Below are 18,335 nucleotides of genomic sequence, written 5' to 3' on the forward strand. Positions count from 1 at the left end.
AGGCTTTTTCAGCAAAACTTCCTTGGTTTGACTTTACAAGGAAAGTTCATTCCGATCTTCCAGCAGTTTTTGTTAGATGTTTTGTAACATGGGCTCAGTATACCAGTTTTTCATAGTGGGTGGGTCTACAGTATGTCCCTCCATTGGCATTGATCTTGATTCATAATCACCACCCACAGCCAAAACAACTGTTTTATAAAAGTTAATGGATGTGCTGCAACACATGCTTTCTTATTATTTCTAATTATAACCCCATTCACATAGCACTTTGGTCCCAGGAAATTTCGGTAAAATTGGCAGAGAGGCTTCTGTGTGAACACAAACACATCCTGTAAATGTTCTGGGATCACTCCCGTAAAGAGGACCTATTAACATTGTCGTAACATTCACGGAAAGCATTCTCTTCAAAACAAGATGCAGAAACCATGCCGTAAGGAGCATGCTGTATTGAGGATGTGCATGTTATCACACAAAAGAAGTTATGATTAAGCTCTTTAACACAAGGATTTAAAAGGAGATCTACATTCATGATGAGAAATGTTGGCAAGAAGCAGAAATCCGGAAGCTCAACACTATCTGCGCTGAAGCTGACATCATTCAGCAGCATGAAAGAACAGCTCATCATGCGCTCCTTATGATCTCTTCATAAACAAAATGCACGCGTGTGATTTCTCAAGAAAGAAATAACGGATTATTAGCAAGCTTCCAACACTTTCTGAAAAAGTAACGCATAACTTTTTAAATATACACATTAATACTTGAGTTACTTTTTCAAAAAAAGTTTCTTTTTAAGTTTAATAAAAAAAAAAATGAAGTACTGAATTAAACTAAACATAGTCACATTATGCACTCTATGCGTACACACCTGTGTGGGAACCTTTTGAGTCAGAAACTGAGATGGCAGGCCAAAGCTCGACATTTTTGTGATGAAATATGCAATTTAAGATTTCAATTATAAAAAACACCTGCAAGGCCTGAAAGAGATCAAGCCTCAGCCAAGAAAAAGTAATGCAAAAGTAACTAAAAAGTAACGTAAGCATTACTTTTTATGAAAAGTAACTAAGTAATGCAAATAGTTTTTTTGGGAGTAACTTAATATTGTAATGCATTACTTTTAAAAATAACTTTCCCCAACACTGTTTACTAGATCTTTACGGTATGTGTGTGAATGCACACACAGATTCCAGAAAAGTATTGGCAGTGTGAATGAACCAAAAATCAAATGATCCTGGAAAAATCCTGGATGCATTTTCTGTGTATTTTCCATCTGTGTGAAAGGGCTATACATGTCTTTTCATCTAATTACACTGAAGTCTGGTTTCACCAGAAAGTCCATTTTGGTTGACCAGCATTTTTGCATGGCTGTGTTGGTCCAACATCTGGTGAAGTTATTCACAACTAGCAAGTTGTCACCCTTAAAAATGGGTTCATGCTGGATTCACAAAATCATCATATAACTATACAATAATAGAGTTTTGACAGGAAAATAGGAAATGTCTTCTTTGTCTTTTCTTGTTGTTACACATATCAAAGGATGTGTGTCTAATCAAACTGTATTATTCTGCCAAAAATGAGCTTAGTAATATGACTAATATCAAAACATGTTTGTTTGATTTTTGTTTTTTGTTTTACTGCGTTCTCACGGAAGAGATCAAGTCTGGCTGGATTTTCTCGCTGGATTTTTTTTTTAACTGAGCACAATATATTGTACAATAAAATTCATAGCTGTTTTCTTTGCCACCTATCCACAGAAACATAAGCACTCCTATCATTAAAATGTCCAGACTATATGGTGAACCGGGGGCTAGTGTTGTAGTCAAGACCACCTAAACCGAGGCCAAGTCATGACCAAGACCAAGACAGGCCGAGACAGAGACAAGACCAAGACTTTAAAGGGTCGAGACCGAGTCAATAGGACGAGACCAAGTCAAGACCGAGACCATTGCAAGTCACTGCATTGAAACACTTATGATAAAATGTGGAATATGCATATGATTAGGCACTTCTTGGGCCCTATCTTGCACCCAGCGCAATTGACTTTGTCAGTGACGCATGTATCATTCGTATTTTGCACCGGTGCACAGCGGGTTTTTCCCTCCACAGACGCACGTCGCCAAACTAGGGAATGAACTTGCCTGGGTGGTTCAGCGCAAAAAAGGAGGCGTGTTCCGGCGCAAACCATCCCTGATGCTATTTTGCAGTTTCAAAAAACAATTGCGTGTTGTTTATTATGCTATTTTAAGGGCGCATGCTTGACCATAATGTATAGCGTGCACATTGCACACACACTTTGCTTATCTAATCTACACAGATGCAACAGTTATTTTTGCAAATCATAAATTGTTACAATAAAAAATATTAACACATGAGATAAGAGAAATCATTGTGGTGAGCATTGTGGTGATAGTTTTTATTTATTTTGTGTGGCTGCGTTAAAAAATTATCATGCAAATAACGATTAAAATATTTTCATAAGTTTGTTGTGTGGCTGTATTACGTTTATTTTATGTAAATAAAAATTAAAATGTTTTCATAAGAAACCTTAATGTATGTGAACTTGATTTTTAAGTTTACTTTGGGGTTGGATTGCTTGCATTTCTTGGCTTTCAGCGGTCAGGTCCTGTGTAGAGGCAGATCCACCTCCCGTTACACGGCGTGGCCGATTTATGCTGACAAGTTTGGGATTTCCCCGTCTCCTGACATCATTGTAGCACTTGGCGCAACGATGGGGATGCCAGCTGATGAGACAATTGTGGCTATTTCCTCTCACGCCTGTTTAACCGACGCTGATTTGGGCGGGTTTCTCCTATCCCCATACAAAACAACTTCTCTGTCTTTGACTGCTCTTACAAGAACGTCGGTCTCCTCGGCTGTGAACCGCTCCTGGCGTGCGCCTGGTAAATCTGTCATAATAATAGCAACCTGCCATGGAACTTGCGCCCTTGCGTTTGAAGGGAATGTTGGATAGCGTTCTGATTGGTTTATTTGACGTTACGCCCAAACTTAAACAATGCTTAAACAATGCCAACATCATATGCCAAACCTGAATAAACTGCATAAAATTAAGGATAAAAAATAAATTTGTGATGTGCCATCAGTTGTGGTCTTGAAATAAAATTCCGAGTCCTCTTTGTCTGAGGCCGTCACGAGACCGAGAAAAAATGCGGTCGATTCCAAGACGAGACCAAGACCTTTAAAAAGTGGTCTTGAGACCGGTCTTGAGAACTACAAAACTACCTGAGGCATATCAAAGGTGGCAGCAATTTACTACTATGGCAATATGTTGCAAAGGACCATGTTTGGTACAATCACATTAAACTTGGTTGTTGTAGAATAGAGAATAAGACAATACAAAGCAGTGCAGTTTCGCACAGTATCACGTATTGTGCTTGTCTGTGAAACGCAAACGCTTGATAAACACCACAGATATTCTGAGGTCAAATGCACTTCCTTTCATAACACAATGGCCCTTTTAACAGAGCTGTTGGGAGAGATTAGGAAGTGTAATTCAATTCTGAATAATCATATTTAAACTGTGGTGCTAGGAAAGTGCATGCACAGATACGCACTTGTTCCTTCATTTATAAACAAGCACATAGGTTGTGTTCCATCTTTGCACACTTACACTACACAATTAAAGTATGCACTTTACAGGTGATGATAAAGTCCATACTTCATAAGTTGAACTTTATCTTTTCCATTTGTAAACTAAAAAGCTAATTTTTTAAATCTGTTTATTCGGTGATTTCATTCCTGCACTTTCAGAAAAATGTACATATTGAAACCTCTAAGGTGCACGCTAGTACTGAACTCAATGCATCCACAAGACTGGAATTAGGAGCCACTTTAGCATACACCTTTCTTATGCTAACACACCGTGTTGATTTTTCTGTTAATATCGCCCCCTGCTGCATATATTTTGAAAAGGTATTCCCAAAACCCTGGTAGAGCTTATCCAAAGTGATCTATAGTTCATTCTGCATCCTTTTCATTTGATGTGTATGTATATATTCCGTGGGACTCATGACCTTGGCATTACTAGCACCAGTTGGACTGCCGAAAAAACATGTTCTCCATGTTTGTTTCTTATCTAAGGGCGGGCTGCACATGCATGTTTTCAGTTCTAGGTCATTGCAGGAATATGTTGAAGTAATGGTGGAAACTATTGCACATGGTGAGATTGATATAGAGGTGTTTTGTGTGACTTGATGTGTTATTAAGACGTGATATTGCACAGCACCTCTCACAAGCCACCCTCCCACCTGGGCGGATACGATTGTGTGTGTGTGTGTGTGTGTGTGTGTGTGTGTGTGTGTGTGTGTGTGTGTGTGTGTGTGTGTGTGTGTGTGTGTGTGTGTGTGTAGCCGGATGTTTGCTAACAGTTTAGTTTGTGTGTCTGTGTGGTCCAGTTGGAGTCCTTTACCACAGCATCCATGAGAGGGAGCTTAAACCACCTGTGTGTCAGCCCCAGAGAGCCATTAAACTATTGTTCCTTTATTATTAAGCACCAGCAGCCACAGCGATCAATCTTTGGGTTAACATCTGACTTCCAAATCAATTGAGTCAAGAGTTTAGTAGCTCAGTAGTTTTTTACAATGCACGGCTCCATGTTTGTAGATATAATTGAAAGATTGGGTGGAGTGTATTAGAGTTTTTAAACATCTGGAGTCAAAGGAGATTTACCTTCTTTTCAAAAACAATATTTTACAGTCAGTCTAGGTGGTTATCAGATTTGTTTTACGAAGAAATGGACCATAATTAGAGCAGATGACAGACATGCACACAGAAAACACACAATGAGACATCACTTTCTTCTCTCCTGATCCTCCTAGGCTCTCAGTGTGTCCATGAGAGAGGACCCCTGATCCGCTCACTGCTGCTTGCCGGTCCCGCAGGTGTAGGAAAGAAGATGTTGGTCCATGCCTTATGCACAGAGACTGGGGCGAACCTATTCAACCTTTCCCCTACAGCACTGGCTGGCAAATATCCAGGCAAGAGCGGACTGCAGTACCTCCTGCACATGGTTTTCAAGGTGAGGTGAAACCATTCGAACCTTTCCTGAATAGTCTTGGCCACCATGCTACTATTAGATTTGTTGTTTTTGCAATTGTATAGTGAACATATTAAATTTTTTCTCAGTCTCTTTATTCGAGTACAACCAGAAAATGTGTATGTAGTATTAAAAACAGTAATAAAGTATAAGCTGAAGTGTCAAGTATTTAGGGTAAACTCCCCTTCCACTTGAGCAATAGCAGGCAGCTGGCTGCAGGATCTCTTTAACCTAAATGAAATAAAATCCTAATTTCTAATTCTAATTGAATGACTTCAGGACTTCAGTCTCCTCAAAAAAGCTCAAGATGTGTTTCATGCCAAGAGAGGTCACACTAAGACTGATGCCCGAAGAATACATTTAGTTCTGAAAATTGTTTTTTTTTTATTTTGTGTACATATTTCCTGTATTTTCTGTTTGTACCTTTAAAAAGAGTGAAAAATAAATATGGATGGACATTAAAACTTTGCTAAAACAACAAAGCTGGTGAGGGTGCCCTAAGACTTTTGCACAGTACTGTAAATCACAGAAAGCAAAGAGCCAGGATTCCAAGAAAGTAAATTGTTGACATTTCATGAGCTTCAAATGCCATAAATATGTGAAGGATCAACAGTACTGAAATTCACTTAGAGAAGTCAGGGTAGAGAATTCGTGCAAAATTCACCCCGAAGTGAAAGTGTTTATGTGTGGCTCATGCTTTAGTGTTGAATGGTTTCAGCTAAATTAGTTTCAAATAGATATTCTGACATGACTTGCAAACATAATAAAGTAAATGTAAACATTGTCCACGTTGTGTTTCTATAGTAAAATAAAACATAGCAAACCAATTTCATATCCTTTAACGGATGCTGTTTACCTAAAAGCAACACAAAAAGTGTTCAGAGCTGTATATAAATAAACTAAACAGCCCAAAAAGCCCCCACATGACCATTTCCTTTTAAGCATGTGTGTGGAAAAAGCAAATATGCACAGTATGTAAGGCACGTGGGTATATATACAGTAGCACCTATGAAGCTATAATATTCATGGGGGGCATACACCATGCCTGCAGGTTGGAAGGCAAAATGTTGGACCGCTAAATTTGTTTTGGTATACCCCTCTACAAATGGTTTGTTACACTCTAGCCTTCAGTCATAAATTCTAGAGCAAGGAGATCATATCATAAGGTCTGTAAAGTGTGCGTACCACTGATGTTGTTTATAGTGGCCATATTTATGTTGTCCTGTTTCCTGTGAGAAAAGGGAACACAAATTTGGAAGAGGAACTACTGTGCCTGAGTGCATCTGGCACAGCAGATAAACCAGCCAAGATGAGACAACTGGATTTTGAGATTATGTGTTTAGCATTGTGTTGGGCAATGGTCTTTCAGCACCTCTCCTAATGCATGCTGGGAATAAAACCAGGTGCCAACAGGACTTCCTGTTTGCTCAACCGTTTAAACATTCTTGTATGCCGTTTTATCCCTATTTAAACAGAATTAGTGGATGAGAAGAATATTGATTTTCATTATAAAAATCCTGCAGCACTGAATAATTAATTTAACCAGGAGCTCATCCTAAAACACAAGGTTTCTTGTTTTCCTCAAAAATTATCAAAAAAGTATGATTTTTTTCCAAACATAGAGAAACTCGCACTCAGATTCTCTCATTTCAGAACTCTTGCTATTAAATTTTGTCCTGGCACTGATAGCCTGAATACTTTACACTTATTTATATTGCTACTGTTATATAATGTTTGAGATATACATGAATAGTATACACACACATTTTAAGTGGATGGTGTTGATTAGAGTCATTGTTGTTTCTGCGCTGGCTGATATGAGCTGATGGTTGTTTGTTTGTCTTGCTGTACCGTTTGGCCTGTGATGAAGGGACATTGTTGCTGTGTTTTGGCAGGTGGCTCGGCAGCTGCAGCCCTCTGTCATTTGGATAGGAGACGCTGAGAAAACATTTTACAAGAAGGTTCCAAAGCTGGAGAAAGAGGTTTGTCTACCAGCAGGGTTATGTGAGATGTCAGCTTATATTAACACATTCACTAAATAAACTCACACCTCGCGTCTTCTCTTGACGCGTCTTCTTTCCAAAAACCTGCATTGATCTTGATTTGTGTAGCTCTTCATTGATAGTCAATCGGTGAATCCAAACTGCACATTGTCCATGTATGAATGTGGCCTCTGCTGTCCTCTTGTGGTTAAAGATAAACATGTTCGGCTCAACAGTTATTCATTCCTATTCATTTCCAGATGGAACCCAAAAGGCTGAAGAAAGTTCTGCCAAAGGTCCTGAAATCTATTAAGCCAGAAGACCGTGTTTTGCTTGTGGGGACAACACAGAGACCTTTTGATGCAGATATCAAACCTTTCTGTAAAGTTTACAAAAAGATCATTTTGATCCCTAGACCGGATTATGCATCAAGACTTAGTAAGTAAACCTCTGTCTGTGCGTGCATGTTTGGTAAATATTAGTATCATACTAAGTCTGATTTTACGACGTAAAGCAATATGCGATCCTGTCTGTGAGATCCAATGATCTAATTATGAGGAGCATCAAAGATTAATTTCAGTCATTGATTTCACATTGATTTCAATCTTTGACATGACCTTACTTATATTAAGTAAGTTATATTTTCACAGAATGTTCTTTACATTATGTAAAATGATTTTCTATATAAAAATGTAAAAAAATAACTTTAGCTGGACTAGAGCCACACATATGACAAAAACAAGAGTCATATTATCACAACTGTGATTTGGACATAGGCACAAGGCCACAGGTAATCAGGTCATGCTGCAACAGTATACAGGTCAATGGCCAAACAAGCTTCTAAAATATTATTTAAAAAAAATCTTTAATATGGATGTAATGCATATTTTCGAGTCAGGAATAATGTGTTTAAAAGGGTTTAGGGTTGGACCTAAACTGTGTAGTGCTCCGGCCCTCCAGGAAGATTTGGGAAACCATGCTCTATATACTGTATGTTCATTACTAACATTTTTCATTATTGTTTATTTAGCATGCTTTTGTCCAAAAAAAATAGAGAGAATTTAACATTTAGTTTAATTTTACAGAATTTATGATAAATTGATGTATTTTATAAAATGTAAACTGCACTCCCCCAACCCCCACACCAAACAAGCTTCTAAAATATTATTTAAAAAAAATCGTAATTATGGATAATGCATATTTTCGAGTCAGGAACAATGTGTTTAAAAAGTTTCAGTACATTTTAATGATTTTTTTCACAATATTTATAATATCGCCATTCAAAGAAATGTCAGGTGGTACAACCAATCATTGTCTATTTGCCAGATATATTTTACCCATGCGCTACCCATGTCGTTCTGATTGTTTGTTTATTTGATAGTGGCATTTAAATCCTGAAAAAGTTTGAACGTGTAAAACAACTTTCCCATAAAACTGAGAATTAAACATTAAAGAACAATAATAAAAAAAGTATAATAATAATAGTAATAATGTAATAATTTTAGTTTTAATAATTTTAATTAGCTTGCATTTATTAAAACTAAAATTATTAGCTAAATTATTAGCTTCTTAAAATTTTTTACTTTTTTTTTAGAGTCATTGATGGCAGTTGCACCCTTTGGCTTTCTGGTTGCACCACCTGACCTCTGCAATGAATTTACATTTAACAGTTTTCTAATTGGATGCTGGAATAAGCTTGCCTATGATATCAAATTCATAAGTAATCATTTAAAATAAATTAAAATAAAATAGCATTTTTTTCTAGTTTTACATTGGTTGTACCACCTGAAACAGAAAGTGTACTACCTTGACATTTGAGAACATCCAAATGTTGGAGAAAAGTTTTAAATTATAGTATCCTAACATCCCAACTACTGATATTCTTTAAATTAGTTTATATGAAAGGTTTTGAACATAAATAATGCCAAAGTATCTTATTTAGCATTTTTTATAATTTATACATCATTTTTAACAGTTTTCTCTCATTTTTCAACAAACTGCTCATACGGACAGTTGCCCCGGTTCTATCGAATAAAGTGACACATGTCATAAAGTATCAAGTAATTTTTATAGTGCATAATATCCCCGACTTGACCCATACTGCCCTAACAGTATAGTAAGTGTGATATTGATACAGTTCAATTACACTGTAAACAAATTCAACTTGATTTTATAAGTTTTATCAACTTTTTACAAGCCAAAACTTAAAATAGTAGGTTAAATTGACTTGCTGCATTTCTTCATACAGTGAAGCAAATATACAGTAATGGAAATGCCAAAAAAAAAAACTTTAGTTAAAGATGTTACTCTCTGTTACTAATTAGAAAGTCATGTTAAAGTTAGAAATGAAGAACAGTCTGAACTTTTTCTGAGAAGTAATTGTAGTAACATGTGGCAAAATATGTGAACGTGGCAAATGGTGACCATGTGTAAAAATGTGCATCTGCTGTTACATGTCTACTAAAGAAATGGTATTTGATACTACTTATAGTCATGTTATGTTTAACTGAGTGAAAAAAACAGCAGTGTCTCATTGATGAAGATTTTGAGTATGTTCAGGTGTGGGATTGAGTGAATTCTGTAAGACAATGTCCGTCCAGGACCAAAATTGAATAGCCCTGATGTATAAGTTCTGTATAATCATTCACAGTTCTGGTCTCATGATCTGCAAGGGTTGTGGGTTTTTATATAGTATGTGTCTTTTACATTTAGCTCTGTGGAAGGAGCTGCTTCACGCAAGAGGTGCTCAGCTGGGTCCCAAGCTGGACTTGAGCTCTTTAGCTAAGGTCACAGATGGATACACACAGGGTCATATCGTTCAGGCAATCCAGACTGTCCTGAGCTCTCACCGCCTCAACCAGCAGACCAAGAGACCCATTACTGCTGTGGAGTTTATCCCCCCTCTTGCACTGCAAGACCCTGTTTACAAAGAAGAGGAGGAGGCCTTTAAGGTCAGATTTTTTTGCTTTGTGTTGTAACATTGAACCTATGCATAGATTTGTGGACTAAATCTATTTTTTGTGCTGACAGGCTTGGTACAGCCGGTCACCCCTGGGCAAAAAACGTGCAAGGGCAGCCAGGGCCAGTGAAGAGGAGGCGAACCCGAAGAAAGGAAAGAAAAAAGGAGGGAAGATACAAAAGAAAGGAAAGGATGTAAAAGGCAAAAAGAAAAAGTGAAGGAGCGCCCCTTTTCATGGATTTTGTGCAATTAAGATGAATGTTTACATGGTTGTTTAAAAACATTGGTCTATTTAGTTATTCATGAAAGAAAAATTGCAGCAATTCATCGTTTGGCCAGCAGAGAGCATTAGAACATTTTCTAATGTGGAGTCCAATGCTGTATACACTCACCTAAAGGATTATTAGGAACACCATACTTATACTCTGTTTGACCACCTTTCGCCTTCAAAACTGACTTAATTCTATGTGGCATTGATTCAACAAGGTGCTGAAAGCATTCTTTAGAAATGTTGGCCCATATTGATAGGATAGCATCTTGCAGTTGATGGAGATTTGTGGGAGGCACATCCAGGGCACGAAGTTCCCGTTCCACCACATCCCAAAGATGCTCTATTGGGTTGAGATCTGGTGACTGTGGGGTCCATTGTAGTATAGTGAACTCATTGTCATGTTCAAGAAATCAAATTTGAAATGATTCGAGCTTTGTGACATGGTGCATTATCCTGCTGGAAGTAGCCATCAGAGAATGGGTACATGGTGGTCATAAAGGGGTGGACATGGTCAGAAATAATGCTCAGGTAGGCCGTGGCATTTAAACGATGCCCAATTGGCACTAAGGGGCCTAAAGTGTGCCAAGAAAACATTCCCCACATCACCACCAGCAGCCTGCACAGTGGTAACAAGGCATGCTCTCATTCTATTTATGCCAAATTCTGACTCTATCATCTGAATGTCTAAACAGAAATCGAGACTCATCAGACCAGGCAACATTTTTCCGGTCTTCAACTGTCCAATTTTGGTGAGCTTGTGCAAATTGAAGCCTCTTTTTCCTATTTGGAAATGAGTGTGGAGATGAGTGGTACCCGTTGGGGTCCTAGGCTGTTGTAGCCCATCCGCCTCAAGGTTGTGCGTGTTGTGGCTTCACAAATGCTTTGCTGCATACCTCGGTTGTAACGAGTGCTTATTTCAGTCAAAGTTGCTCTTCTATCAGCTTGAACCAGTCAGCCAAATCTCCTCTGATCTCTAGCATCAACAAGGCATTTTCACCCACAGGACTGCCGAATACTGGATGTTTTTCCCTTTTCACACCATTCTCTGTAAACTCTAGAAATGGTTGTGCGTGAAAATCCCAATAACTGAGCAGATTGTAAAATACTCAGACCGGCCCGTCTAGCACCAACAACCATGCCATGCTCAAAATTGCTTAAATTACCTTTCTTTCCCATTCTGACATTCAGTTTGGAGTTCAGGAGATTGTCTTGACCAGGACCACACCCCTTTATGCATTGAACCAACTGCCATGTGATTGGTTGATTAGATAATTGCATTAGTGAGAAATTGAACAGGTGTTCCTAATAATCCTTTAGGTGAGTGTATACTGTTTGTTTATTACTTACATTTTTAATTATCATTTATTTAGCATGCTTTCGTCCAAAACAACTAGAGAGAATTTAACATTTAGTTTAATTTCACAGAATTTATGATAAATTTATGTATTTTATAAAATATTAAATGTGCACCCCCCCCCAAAGTTTGAGAACTGCTGATGTAATGGGGGTAAAATGGACATTAGATGAAATGTTAATGATCATGTGGGTGTCACATATAAATGTCATATGATGATAGTCACAAGACATGCAAAACCAATGAGGGGGTCACTGTATGCTTATGTGTTTAAACTTTTTTAACACAAAAAAGTCAATGAACTTTCACTTTGGTGTCATTTGGAAACATTATGATCTTCAGTGGTACCATCTGCCAGAAGGGCTGCACTGCGACAACCCTGCCCAGTGTCTCAGAGTGTTCAGTGATCAAGCAACTGACCCACTTCTTTTCAGACTCCAATTCTCATGGGAGCAAATGACTATTTGAAATTCCTCCGTCCTCGCCCTCTTTGCCTATCCTAAGTTATTCCTGGGTCCTTCCTCTCTCCCCTTGATTTGCTTTTGGTTCGACTATTTCCCACTCTTCTGCTCTGATCTTGCCCTTCCCCATCCCCTCCTCCTCCTCCTCCTCCTCACGGGGTTTATGGGGCATGACAAACACACTCACCTCAATGTGCTCTTTGTAGCTTGAGCTCACATCTAATTGAATTATTCAGGAGTGCGTGTGTGAGTATCTTCTAACCTGGAGAACAGCCCGTAAGCTGGGTGATATGTTAAAAGGAGTGTTTTTCCTTGACGTGCTAATTTAAATGAGAGAAATGTTGATGTGCACTTGCTCGAGTGGAGTGTCTCATATTTGCACACCTAATTATTGAAAATAAAAAGACGGTTTATCATTTCCTGCTGTAGCTTCGTACTGTTTTTAATTAAATGCCTAATTTGACTGTGCATTATTCTCATAGGTCATTTCCCCTCCACTTTTCCTCCTTCAGGAGCACTAATAATTAAACATTATTCAGAATGGATTAGTCAGATGCATCATATTGTCTTACCGAGACCTGAATGCAGACCTTTCTCGCCCCATGGCCGTTCCAGTAAAAAAATAAAGTACAGCAACTCCCTCATTTCAAGGAGCCTTTAAACCATTGTTTTGCAATTACTATTTATTTCCCAGTTTTGTGGCTTTAGGGTTTTCTTATTCAGCTCTGTCTTTCCTGCAGCAAACAGTGACCTCTGAGTTACTGTTTATAGTGATGCATCTGTGTGGACTCTGCCAGCATCCTGCATGCCTTTACAACTTAAGCAACCCTAGGTTTAGCCAGAGGGAGCTATTTAGAAGTTGTCCCTGATTTAATGGAGATTGTTAAAGTGAGCTTTGAAGGAGGCCACATGACAGGCCATATCTGGGAAACTGACCCACAGGAACAGACTTTCCAGGTTGTCACATTCGACTACATCTCCGTGTCCAAAATGCACAAATTAGCCATGGTAGAAGCGTATTGGAAACATTGTTAAAGACGTGTATTGTCTGAGAAGAGAAATTCTGTCTTGAGAGTACAAGCATACATTTGGGCAGTTTATCCTTTTTATTGCATTATTCTGGTTGTTATGGTCTGACTAGTTGCTAAACTGAACTCTTGAACAAATAGCTCGTCAAAAATAACAAATGTTTTGGTTTCCTAAAGACAAGGGGAAACCAAAAGCATAGAGAAATTACATAATGCATTTTAAATGGTAAAAAACAGGGAGACTTTAGAGAGTTTTAAAACCGAGTTGACTAACTTTTGAGTAACAGACCTGGATTCACACCAAAAGCGGTAGAGGTGCCAAAAATACGCTATTCGCGCGTTGAGTTTACTCGCTTCATTTGCACGTGAAAGCCGTGCGTGATATTCTAGTCTTTCGAGGCATTCATGTGGAAATTCGCGTCATGGGAGGGGCTTCTGCAACTCTGCTTTCTTCCTGTAATCACGTGACATCACTACTAGAGCAAGCTCCTGATTGGTGTTTTCCTGATTGACTGCACAATTTTTTCAACTCGCACATTTCCCATGGCAACGCTCAATTCGCATCAATGAGGCGGATTCGCATCTACTGCATGGTGCTAAACGTCTCATTTGCGCCGCAAGACCTCCAGACGTGCATAAACGCAACTTTACAATGACTTAAAGGACAAGTTCGGTATTTTACACTTGAAGCTCTGTTTTCAGATTGTTTATGATGAAATAGAACGGTTTTGACAGAAATTTCGACATATGCGGCTGCCCCGAGAATTTTCGGGTGTTTGTTTTTCACCTCCCACCTCTACAATGGGTGTATAGGTGCACTGAACAATCCTTCCTAAAATGCATTAAACTTAAGTTTACAAAGACGTGAAACTCACTGAGTGGTCAGGGGTGTTCACTGATATGCTCACACAAAAATCACTGCAAAAGATGCTTTCCAACAGCTGTTTTAGCATTCGTTGTAAACTTGTGGACCTGTTTTTCCAAACGCCTCACACCCATACATTCTTCCACTGAGAGCTTGAATAATAGACACTCCAGCCCAGTTGAGGGCGATAATCTGCCTTTGCCAATTGCAAGAATAGAAACAACGTTCCCGGCGCGGAGTAATTCCGTACCTCACAGCACATCTAATACAAGTCAATGGAGTTGGACAGAAACTGAGTTTCACGTCTTTGTAAATGAAAGTTTGATGCGTTTTAGGAAGGATTGTTCCTGTGCACCTATATAGCCATTATAGAGGTGGGAGGTGATACAAGAACCACCCGAAAATTCTCGGGCCAGCACCAAATTTCAGTCAAAACCGTTTTTATTTCATCATAAACAATCTGAAAACAGGGCCTTAAGTGTAAAATACCGAACTTGTCCTTTAACATTAAAATCACTTGTACTTGCCGCCTCTACCGTGGCTGGTGTGAACGCAGCATTAAAGGAATAGTCTACTCATTTTCAATATTAAAATATGTTATTACCTTAACTAAGAACTGTTGAATCATCCCTCTATCATCTGTGTGTGTGCACGTAAGCGCTGGAGCGCGCTGCGACGCTACGATAGCATTTAGCTTAGCCCCATTCATTCAATGCTGCCATTTAGAGATAAAGTTAGAAGTGACCAAACACATCAACGTACGAGCAAGTTTGGTGGTACAAAATAAAACATAGCGCTTTTCTAAGCGGATTTAAAAGAGGAACTATATTTTATAGCGTAATAGCACTTTTGGGAGTACTTCGACTTGGCGCAGTAACACTCTCTCTCTCCCATTATGAGAGTGAGAAGGGGAGCGGACTTTTCAGGCGAGTCGAAGTACTCCCAAAAGTGCTATTACGCCATAAAATATAGTTCCTCTTTTAAATCCGCTTAGAAAAGCGCTACGTTTTATTTTGTACCACCAAACTTGCTCGTATAACTACTCGTCTTAAATAGGAAAAACGTTGATGTGTTTGGTCACTTCTAACTTTATCTCTAAATGGCAGCATTGAATGAATGGGGCTAAGCTAAATGCTATCGTAGCGTCGCAGCGCGCTCCAGCGCTTACGTGCACACACACAGATGATAGAGGGATGATTCAACAGTTCTTAGTTAAGGTAATAACATATTTTAATATTGAAAATGAGTAGACTATTCCTTTAAGGCCGTTTCACACTGTATGCGGCAAGCGGCAAAATCGCCGCGCGGCTTCAGCTTTTCTTTTGTACTGGAAGCGTTTTGTGCAGCATTTAGTGCAAATGTGTGTATCTTCAATGGGGGCTACCATGAAGTGCCATGTCCGGAGAAGGGACAGGATTTTGGGTGCTAAGCAAGGCGTCTGGACCAACTCTGCTTCACCTCTGTAACCGCCACTGTTTTGCCGCTTTCCGCACATCTCCTATTGAAAAAGAACTAAACACTCACCGTTGCCCCATACTGTGTGAAACGCCCTTAAAGGGACCATATGACACCAAACGCATTTATCGCAGTTGCAGGCGTCTTTTTTGAATGATTTTCTATGGGCAGTGAGTGTTATGCGTGCTGTTTATGTGCACTGAGAGCGGAAAAGTGCTCAACATAATTTGCTTCTTTCCATTGTCTAATCGAATGAGGGGAGAGGCGGGCTTTCCGTTGTGGTGACAGAAGTTTACAGTTGCTTGGAACAACCGGAGACAGCAGTCACTCACTGTCTCCTGTGTGTCCGTGCACCTCTCACCCTCGAACAAGGTCAGAACAAGCGTCCTCTTTGAAAAAAATTCTGCTTATATGACAGTTAACAGCAAAAGAGCACTCACACTTCAATATTTGTTTGACAAGACAGCTGTCTTGGTGGTTGCCTAGTAATATAAAAAGCCACACCGCACTGCTCTTTTTTAAAGTGACCAAAAAGGGCAGTGCGGCGCGCCTTGCATTTCCAGGCGCTTGAAATGCGTTTGGTGTGATTGTACCCTTAGTCATTTTCCCTTGCATGAGAGAGATCTAGTGTATTAGATCTAAACCTTGGATCTGTAGGAACTAACATTAAACACATAGATGCATCATCCCCAAAAGATTGCAAAAGAAGTACAAGCTTCTGTGCATTTGCTACAATTGAGTGACACACACAGTTGTGTTTTGAGAAATATGCTTTACCACATACATAGAACCACACAAAATAAAACCACACGATAAACGGTTCAGACAGAGGTAAACAATAATGAAGATTTTATCCGAAAGGTAATCGTTGTCACTAGTATTCTATATACCGTAGGTCTTCAACAGGGGGTCCGGGGACCCCGTGGGGGTCTGTGGTGGTATTACAGGGGTCCTCCTAATAAAGTTTGAATGCAGAATAATATTTTTGGACAAATGAAAGTAGGCTTCAAACAAAATACACTAATATGCAAATAACAAAAAAAACTTTAAATGAAAAGCATAATGTAACCACAATAAAATGTATTCGGAAACATTAAAATGTAATGTAGTATGCCAAAAATTATTATTTTAGTCTCTTTGTAATGTCACCATAATAAATAAGTATGTATTATAAATTATAATAAATACAGTCCTAATTTGATACATGTACTGTGGGTCCCTGTTCCTCCTCTCAACTCATTAAGGGGTCCCTAGCCTGGAAAAGGTTGAAGACGTCTGCTGTATACAAAATGTTCTGTATCTTTTCAAACAATGGTTGATGTTTTGTGTAGCTTATGATACCATTAAAAATCTGATATTGAATTGCTTTGTGTTTTACTCTTAACATTTTATTGGAAAATCAGTAAAATGGCAGGGGCCATTGTAAAAACTTATATGACTGGAGACTTTCTTGAAGTAGTTTCATTACACCACCAGCAGCAAACAGTGAGCTTCATAACCTCTCAGTGGGGAGGAGCCAGACCACACTCACCTTCAATCTGCAATAATTATAGAGAACAGATACAAGAACAATTAGCCAGCAGGGTATTTTAAAACAAAGCAATTAATGTTATGCTAATTAGCCCAACATCATGTAATTCTCTATCATTTGCTAATCATTTGTTCATTAGTCTGACTTTTTAGTGCAGAAAATTAAGAGTATTTTTTTTTTAAATCTCTTTTGCAGGGCTCCACAGCATTAAGTGAGAGTTTCATTCTGATTCGACCTGTTTTACATACTGTTTATGTAATGAGGTTCCCCACAGACAGTAAAAATCCAGAACAATTAAATCAGGAGAAATATCTGGCACACATTTGGCAGACAATTTTATCCCAAGTTACTTACGGTGCATTCAAGGTATGCTTTTAATCAGTATGTGTTCCCTAGGAATCAAACCCATGAGTTTTTGCACAGCTAATGCAATACTCCACCTCTAACTGAACTGCAGTAACAGCATCTGCATATCTTTGTGTTGAAATTGTACCTGCCAGTGAAAGTCATGTTGGAATTGACGTTTGAATTTTACAGTGAATGAATCAAAAACGTGTCTAGATCTCAGCACAGTTGTGTGGATGACAGACCCTCACTATTCAGGCACTTGAGATAATCATTACTCTTACAAGGAGTTACCTGGGGAGGAGTGCAAACCTGTTACACCTTTATAAGTGCTTTAAAGGTCAACTTACGTCTGTATGACAGAGTTGTTTATGCTGCTGGCGGCTCAGTCCCACAGTGAGAGTGACGGTGTAGGCTGTGCTATGTACACCGAGGGGCTGTTGAACCAGGTGAGTGAGCCATTAAAGGCCAGGTGTGCTTCATCTCAATTACACTGCTGTCCTGCAACTTAATGACCAGACAGTCTGCCCGGGTCTACAGCTCCGGCAAGGGAATCTGGGAAATCATAGGCCAGTTTGGAAAGGGGAGGGGCCGCCATGACTCTTTTTACACCCTTGAGAAACAGAAGCACAAGCGATTATCCGCATAACTCTTTATTCTGTAGTGAGTTTTCCTTTTGGCCAGGTCGGCCTAGAGGTCCCACAGGGACGATCCTACGTCATTAGAGATCTGCAGACTAAAAGCACAGACAAGAAAAGATGTCAATGTAAATCTATTGCCAAATCAAGTTAGTTTTAAATCAGGAATGTACATATTTGCTTTTTCTCGTGACAATTTGTATGTTTTATGGGGTGGCTATTCATATGAATTTGTGCAGTTGAGCAAATTCATACTTTTTTGTTCAATATGCTTTCCTCCCAGAAAGTGACATTGGGATTAGGGAAAAGGTTTAGAGGTGGGATATTATGAAAGGGATTGTCACCTAAAAACATAAACATTGTCATTTAAACCCCCAATGTCCTTTTTGTTCTTTT

The 18,335-nt window shown here is 38.9% G+C and overlaps 1 protein-coding gene across 2 annotated transcripts in view; it reads left to right on the plus strand.

Annotated features, from left to right (window-relative positions):
* Nucleotides 1-10,857, plus strand: part of drc11 (dynein regulatory complex subunit 11) — a 65,892-nt gene extending 55,035 nt beyond the window's left edge. For both annotated transcript variants that reach the window (XM_065240024.1, XM_065240025.1), the window contains exons 15-19: nucleotides 4,833-5,032; nucleotides 6,946-7,032; nucleotides 7,293-7,470; nucleotides 9,745-9,983; nucleotides 10,063-10,857. In XM_065240024.1, the coding sequence (XP_065096096.1) occupies nucleotides 4,833-5,032; nucleotides 6,946-7,032; nucleotides 7,293-7,470; nucleotides 9,745-9,983; nucleotides 10,063-10,209 (851 nt within the window). In that variant the 3' untranslated portion in view covers nucleotides 10,210-10,857. The remainder of the gene's footprint in view (nucleotides 1-4,832; nucleotides 5,033-6,945; nucleotides 7,033-7,292; nucleotides 7,471-9,744; nucleotides 9,984-10,062) is intronic.
* The last annotated feature ends 7,478 nt before the right edge of the window (nucleotides 10,858-18,335 follow it).

Source organism: Paramisgurnus dabryanus, chromosome 7, assembly GCF_030506205.2.
Source record: "Paramisgurnus dabryanus chromosome 7, PD_genome_1.1, whole genome shotgun sequence".
In the NCBI taxonomy this organism is placed as follows: domain Eukaryota; kingdom Metazoa; phylum Chordata; class Actinopteri; order Cypriniformes; family Cobitidae; genus Paramisgurnus; species Paramisgurnus dabryanus.